This window comes from Rhagoletis zephyria, unplaced genomic scaffold, assembly GCF_001687245.7.
Source record: "Rhagoletis zephyria isolate East Lansing unplaced genomic scaffold, Rhagoletis_zephyria_1.1 Rzeph_scaffold_02241, whole genome shotgun sequence".
Lineage (NCBI taxonomy): Eukaryota > Metazoa > Arthropoda > Insecta > Diptera > Tephritidae > Rhagoletis > Rhagoletis zephyria.
The window spans coordinates 54,629-62,770 of NW_016159325.1; the positions used below are offsets into that span (position 1 = coordinate 54,629).

At 36.9% G+C, this 8,142-nt stretch overlaps 1 protein-coding gene across 1 annotated transcript; it reads left to right on the forward strand.

The window, feature by feature from the left end:
- Positions 1-200: 200 nt before the first annotated feature.
- LOC108366357 (UNC93-like protein) lies at positions 201-4,588 on the forward strand (the record flags this gene model as incomplete). The annotated part of the gene is made up of 4 exons (XM_017620736.1): positions 201-448; positions 547-755; positions 2,168-3,015; positions 3,085-4,588. Coding segments are annotated over 4 exons (1,467 nt in total), but the record flags the coding sequence as incomplete, so codon positions are not given.
- Between the last annotated feature and the right edge of the window lie 3,554 nt (positions 4,589-8,142).

Consider the following 8,142-nt stretch of genomic DNA (forward strand, 5'->3'; position numbering starts at 1 on the left):
CAACAGCCGCCAACAGCCAACATACATATGTATAATTTAAAAACGAAGCATACGCACATGCAGTCATATAAACATACATACATACATACATACATACATACATGCATATCAAGCGCATATGTTAATACAATAAAAATTCACTTTCTCTTTGTTTTACTACACACATTTCAATCTTTTTGTTTTTTGTTTCTTTTCAACTTTTTGTTTGTTTACGTACTTCACACAACGCTTGTCTTGTTTCCGTCACCCAGGGCACAGCCAATTTACAGTCCTCGATTAATGCCGAAGATGGCTTAGGCACTGTATCGTTGAGCGCCATTTATGCGGCGCTTGTCGTCTCATGCATCTTCCTACCCACACTTATTATACGCAAATTGACTGTAAAGTGGACGCTGGTCTTCAGTATGCTGTGCTATGCGCCGTACATCGCCTTCCAATTGTTCCCAAAGTAAGTAGTCAAGCAATGGATGTTCATGTCCATACATATTCGCATTTATCAAACTTGAATTATCTAACGCTCCACATCTTATTTATGTTCTTACATAGGTTTTACACATTGGTTCCTGCTGGTATTCTAGTCGGTTTGGGTGCCGCTCCTATGTGGGCATCTAAGGCCACCTATTTGACTCAGGTCGGTCAAGTGTATGCGAAGATAACCGAACAGGCGGTGGATGCAATTATTGTGCGATTCTTCGGTTTCTTCTTCTTGGCTTGGCAAACAGCCGAATTGTGGGGAAATCTGATTTCGAGTTTGGGTAAGTTGAATATTAATAAATAGTATTTAAGTCAAGCGTAGGTAAAAAGAAATATTAGGTGAAAAATAAGAAAACTCCTGTGCGGTAGTGGCTAAAAGTGCGCACTGACAGTCCGCAGGGCCTGGGATAGAGCGCAGTTTCCAATTAACATCAAAAGCTAAAGAAAAGAAAAAGGTATTTCTAATAGCGGTCTCCCCCTCGACAGGTAATGACAAAGCTCCGAGTGTATTTCTGCCACTAAAAACAGCTTCCCTTAAAACTAAAATCGCTGTTCTGAGCAGCCGTAAAACTGTAGTTCCTCACCCTTTGTTTGAAAACATCAAGGTGCACGCCACAAATCGGAGGAGAAGCTCGGGCAAACACTAACATATTGTGTAAGCGCTAATCTATTATAACATATTATTATTTTTTAAAAGTCATAAACTCTGAAGCTGTTGTTTGAATTGATCCGCGATGTCGGCTGAATTTATCCACGATCCGCTACGACAGCTCTGTCCACATACTATGGTTTTACAGTTATTTTTTTACATTTCTTCTTATTATTCTTATTTGGCTCTATAATCGTTCGTCGGTTTGTGCCCAGCCCAAAGCACTTCGCCAAGTGCCAGTCTCCTTTGCGAAGTGGTGTCAGTTGTATATACCCGAGTGCAGAGAGATCATGGATGCCGAGTCGAAGGATCTTTAGGTAGGTAGAGCCGGCTGCCGCCTTAGCGGCACACTTAGGCCATCGATAGAAGGCCCATTGTGTTACACACACAGTTGACACCCGTTCAATTATCCTCCCTATTGAACCACTTCGTTTCGCTGATGAATCTCAGCAGGCACCCCGCATCGGTATTTGAAACCTCCCTAAGGTCGGCCAGGAATGGTGAACCCAGGGCATTTACACAAGAGATGCAATACTGTTTCCTCCTCTTCGTCGTCCTTGCAGCTTCTGCAACATCTACAAAAAGGCACGCCGAGCCTTTCTGCATGCTTACCTATTAGACAGTGCCCGGTTAGGGCCCCCACGACATAGATATATCCTCTCTTCTAAGAGAGTATACCCTTCGTGACCGCTTCCGGCCCCATTTAGGCCTGCCTGGAAATTCGACAAGACGTACTTTGACTCCATCTTTCTTCAGCTTGTTTGTAAAAAAATTCACTAAGTTCATCTGTCATGCAGTTTCCCTCTATGTCCCTTTGACCAGGGACCCCATTGAGGTGAAGTCTGTTCTGCTTGGCCTTCTCCTGTAGATATAGGCGGCAGTCCAACGCAATCTTTGAGTGAAACGTGAAAGAGCTCAGAGCTTTGGTTGCAGCCTGGCTGTCACTAAAAAGAAAGGTGGCACACTATTATATACATATCAATATTTTTAAGAAACATATCGTATAAGTTATTAAGACTAATTTTCTCGTTTCCTTTTTTGCAGTGCTTTCGAGCGGAGCTCATGGCAGTGGCGGTGACAGCAATACCACCACCTCTGAAGATTCTCTGAAACACTGCGGTGCGAACTTCTGTGTGCAAAGTTCGACCGGCATTTTGAGCCGTCCACCAGATAATGAAATCTTCGAAATCTCTATGATCTACTTGTCTTGCATCATTGCTGCCGTAGCCATTATTGCAATCTTCCTGGATCCCCTAAAGCGGTATGGTGAAAAACGTAAGGGTTCACAATCGGCACAAGAATTGTCTGGCATGGAATTGCTGTCGGCTACTTTCCGTCAAATGAAGAAACCAAACCAGCAATTGCTCATTCCCATCACAATTTTCATTGGCATGGAACAGGCTTTCATCGGTGCCGATTTCACACAGGCATATGTTTCGTGCGCTTTGGGCATCAATCAAATTGGTTTTGTGATGATCTGCTTCGGTGTGGTCAACGCTATTTGCTCGATCCTTTTCGGTTCGGTAATGAAATATATTGGACGTCTGCCCATCATTATTCTCGGCGCTGTAGTGCATTTCACACTCATCTCCATCGAATTGTTTTGGCGTCCCAGCCCTGAGAATCCACTCATCTTCTACGCCATGTCCGGATTGTGGGGTGTCGGCGATGCTGTATGGCAAACGCAAATCAACGGCCTATACGGTCTGCTCTTCCGTCGCAACAAGGAAGCGGCCTTCTCCAACTACCGTCTCTGGGAATCAGCTGGCTTCGTGATCGCCTATGCATATGCGACAACTTTGTGTGCGCGCATGAAGCTTTATGTTCTATTGGCTGTATTGGCATTGGGATGCGTTGGATACACTATTGTGGAAATTCTGTATAGAAGAAAGGTATGTAATAAATGGCAGCATAAATACTGGAAGATCCAATTACTCATTTGTTTATTTATTCTAATTTAGCAACGCAAGCTAAAGAAACAAGAGAAATTGGAGGCTGCCGCCAAGGAGAAGGAAGCGGCTGCCGCTGCAGCCGCCGCTGAGGCTAATGGCCCAACCGAAGTGGATGAAACAGACGACGAGCTGGATGATCTCGAAGAAGATATTGTTGTGACGCATTTCTAAGTCCACTTCTAAAAACAAATACACACACACTCACAAACGCGTGCTCAAACATGCATACAACTGCAAAACAAACAGTTGCGCCCTACATATCGTCAAACGTAATGTGCATATGTATGTATGTACACATGTGAAAGCTTCTCATCTCACATGTGAAAGTGCTTTGAAAAGCTTGGAACACTGCAGCTTTGGCAAGCTTATAAACAAGTGTGAAAGCACTTCAAATCATTAGGGCACACACACATACGATGTAAGCTTTTGTTTTGCTTTTTTGTCTCACCTGAGCGCTTTTAGTGTTGGCGTGTAGGTGTAATTTTTCTTTGTTTTTTGTTTGTTTTACAAAACAAAAAAATGCTTTTGCATGCAAATGGGCGAAAATGCATGCTGCAGTGAAGTGGTAGAGTGATTATGTTGCGGCGACTCAGTGTATGTAGCAATTATGTAGTAAAGAAAATGAATGTTGGACAAAAAAGTTCGCCTTTCTGCAGCTTTCCTCAGTTGTTACTTTGTTAAATGTATGTACTTATAAAACTTGCAATAGAAAAGGACACTTGAAAGTTTAAAGTATTTACATAAATATCAGAACAAGTAATAACAAATATAATTGAAAGTAATGTGTTATAAAGTTTATTAAAAGTTATTTAGTCTAATAAGTACAACAGAAACAACGCAGACATACTTACACACAAACATTTACATTTTATGTACACACAAGTTGACATAAATAGAACAAAGTTACACAAAAGCTCACATAAGCATGTAAAGTAAGTGCAATTTGTAAATAAATAACTAGATTGAAGTAATAAACAAAATAATTACTGAAATCGTAAACCAGAAGAACTGTAAAAATGATAAAAATGTTGAAAAATTGTTTTGTTTTTTACTTTTCGTGAAAAAAGCTCTTAGTGAGTATGAAAAAAATTTCACATGCTCAAAGAAATGCAACAACAGTTAAAATTCACTTGAAAACAACAGAAAAAAATAAATGTGAAGGCTTTTTTTTCTAGCCCTACCACTGGCTCCTACATATTGAATGAACAAAAACTTAATTATAACCCCAAACAAAAGACGTGCTTCCTAAAGGCAAGTAATATGTACTTGTACATATTTGAATTGTATAACAATTTGCTAAACTCATGTATATGTAAAAAAAAAATTACTAAGACAAAACGATATATTTTAAAACATAAAATTTGCCCAAATGAAAAGGGTATGTAAGAAATACATATGTATATGCATATACAAATTTAATTTAAGTTAAAGTCCTGTTTTAAGACCCCTTAGGTATAAATATATATATATATATATATATATGTATGTATATGAATATGCATAAGTTAAAAATGTGAAATCAACGCTCAAAACAAAAACAACAATGCACAAATTACGAATTGTGCTTTTTAAAAAATATTTGTATTATTGGTAGAACACATACGAATATGTGTAAGTATGCGCGCATACAAAAAAAAATTAAATTTATGTTGTTTTTATTTTTAGTAAATTTAGTTTTTGTTTATGCGCGCGCTCAAGCCTATTTTCATTTTCGCTTCTTTTGTACTTCTTTGAAGAAGTAGTCGATTGTAGTAAAAATAGTAATATTAGCTTGTGTGAAACTCAAAAATATTCCTTAATATAATAAAGTAAGAAATATTGTATTATCAATAAATAAAAAAAACGATAGTTAAAACGTTAAAATTAAAAAATTAAATGCACTTTACACAAAAAAGTTTTAATTCTAAAAAAAAAAATACTTAAAAAAAGTGTAAGTTAAACTTTGAAAGTTGTTAAAAGAAATATACGAGTGAGTACGAGTATGATTCACAATGAGTAACATGAAATGTACTTATATATTTTGCTCAGTATTATAATGTTAATGGTTAAGTGATGCTTCTTTTTTTTTTTTGAACAAACTTATTCTACGCTATCACACCCGCTGTGTAGTACACTCTTTATGTTTCTCAAAGCACTTTTACAACAAAGGTTCTTCTAATTTAATTTATAGCTGAATTTTTACCTAAAACCTTTTTTGTTTGTCAGCTATAAATCAGCTGCTCGTACTATTTTTACTACACTCCTTCTGTTCTTCTAAGATCTTGCACAGCCTTCTCATTTTCCAATCCCTTTAAATTATTTCTAAACCTCTATTTACGTCGTAATTAATATTTTTATGCTCATTAATTTGTATCTTTCGTTTTTCTTTTGTTTTTTACATACCTACATTTGTATGTATGTATGCATGTTATTACTATGAACATATCCTGCATTTTTATAGTCCTTTAAGTAGTTCTATTACATCCCTTCACTACCTTCCTATACTTATAAATACGAACACACACTATGTATTATTTGAAAAAATTTGTGTATGAAAAATTCTACATAAATACATCCCTGCATATAAAAGCAAAACAAAAATATATATAGAAAAGAAAAGTGTAAAAAATTGGAGGAAATCTGGCATACGAGTTTGTAATACCATTGCAATATATATATACTACTATATCGTATTAAACAGTGTATGCGCATGTACATACATATGTATGTATGTATGTGTATCTATGAATATGTACATATGTATGTACAAGGTGCGCATATGAAGATATATTTTAGAGTACATAGTTACAAAAGGAAGCTGAAGTGGTTAATGCAATTGTATTGAATAAACAAAAATGTTAAGAAAAAAAGAACGATTGAAATAAGCAAATTCGATTGTGCAGTTTGCAATCTGGTAGTATAAAAATTACGTAATATTACAAATTAAATAAATATAATTCTACGAAATAATAAATATATTTGTTGTTTTAGTTTAAAGAAATCCAATGCGAATTTTTATTTAACGGGAATTCTTGTGGTAAATTCAGAAATTTTAGTGCTACAAATCTCCTCTGATACCGCGTCGGATTAGTCCTTGTCGCCCAATTCGGGTTCTGCGCCTTCAGACGCAGCCAGAAACTAGTCCTCGATTAAGGTGGCCTAGAGATTGTATGTCGCAGCTTGCACTCGGACTCCGTATACTACTAGGTATATTTCCTCCCCGCTCCCCGCTCGTGATGTCGGCAGGACGGAATCTATGAACGAATAACTCAGCAGGTCCTCTCGAGCCGTTGGTTGAGTTCCTTCTGGCGATGAACTTTAGCGACAAAGGCCACCGAGCAATTTTCTTCTTATATGGCGTATCTGAACTTAATTCTACCTTCTTCCGCTCGGCTGGGATGCACATCGAGAATATTCTTACATACCCTGCACAAGCCATTAGAATAATCTTCCATTCTTCATCAAAATCAAGGATGTAGGCTGTGGGGAAATAGCGAAAAATCTTTGGCGATGTTTTCCGAGGATCGTTTTGTCTTTTTCCGACTTAAAAGTGCCGGTGTTCTTCACCTTGTTGCTACTTCTTACTTTGCTCTTTCTACTACCCGGTATCAACCATAACTTTGGCCGATTCATACCTGCTTTTCTTTCCCACAGTCAGCTCACCTAAGGGGATTTTGTCGAACTTTTATTTTTTTTCTACCTTTCTTAACGTTTTTAAGCAGCAGTGGCGCTGATCTGAGCCTAGGAGGCGACGAGTTAGGTTGTTTAGGCTCTTTCGAGGTCGCTAATGCCGTGACCGATATTTAGATAGTTAAAATTTCATTGTCGTGACTAGCAACAGACATATCACCTATTTGGAGATCAGGAGGACTTTGAAGGGTACAGGTTTGAGGGAAGTATGGGAGTCTAGCAACCTGTGTAACTTATCGGTAGCCCATGGTGGTACGCTTCATTCGCATGCTGCTTTTTCTCGACCGCCCTAATGAACACGTAATTGACCTCTTAGCAAGCAAAATTTTTTAAATCAAATGTGTTCCCATTTTTTGTTAACGTTTGCACTTTATCCCCTTTTTGTGATGACCTGTCAGCGCTATTCATATTTTACTTTATATACTTTAGTTAATTTTTGTACTTTATTCGTCGAAAATGCAGCCGGCCTTTTATACGAGCCTCAAATAAATCGCGTCTTGGGAGAAAAGAAAAATTACTTTTTCTGAAATGTAATATGCCCCTTTTGATCTTTGGCTACAGGTTAAAACACTGCATAGGTTAAACGCTTCAAATGACCTCGAACCTGACGTGATGGGTGCTAACAGACCCCGGATTCGCATTTAGCACGTCGAATAACATAAGGATATGGAGGTTTGGTTCAATATGCTGAAACTTTTTTTTTGTAAACCTGTGTAATTTATAAAACGATGACTTAAGTCGCTTATAGGTTTTTTAACGTTATTCCTAAAATTCGCATTCGCATTCGTGAGTGTGAAAAATATGACATTCGAAACATCCCTAGTATGTATATAAAAATAAATTGTGATTTGTGCGGATGCTTAAAAATTGAAAACGACAGGACCAAATTGGATAACCGAAGGTTTAGAAAAAATAAAATTTAAAGAGTTGCCACCTGTTTAAAAATTGCGTATAAGTAAATTGATATAATAAATAAATATTACAATATCGGCGTCAAAAGAAAGAGCGCTTAGAGTCAAAAATATTTTTAGGAAAGTTGCCACCTCTTTGAAAATATTAATTTAAATAAATTGTATATTACAATATAGGTGTCAAACTAAAGCGGTTTAAGAAAGCTTACTAATGAAAAACTTTGTGAGGAGGGTTGCCACTTGTTTACAAAGTTTAATCAAACTAAAAAGATAAGTTAAATATTACAAAATGGGTATCAAACTAAGGAGGTTTAAGAAAGTTTACAATTTGGGTATGAAACGAAACGTATTTGAAAACTCTTTGAATAAGAAATATTTTCACCTATTTAAGGAGGGAAAACTAAAAGTATTGAATTAAAAATTAAATATTACAAGGTTGGCACCAAACGAAAAGTATTTGAGATATCTTTACTAGGCAATTTTTTTT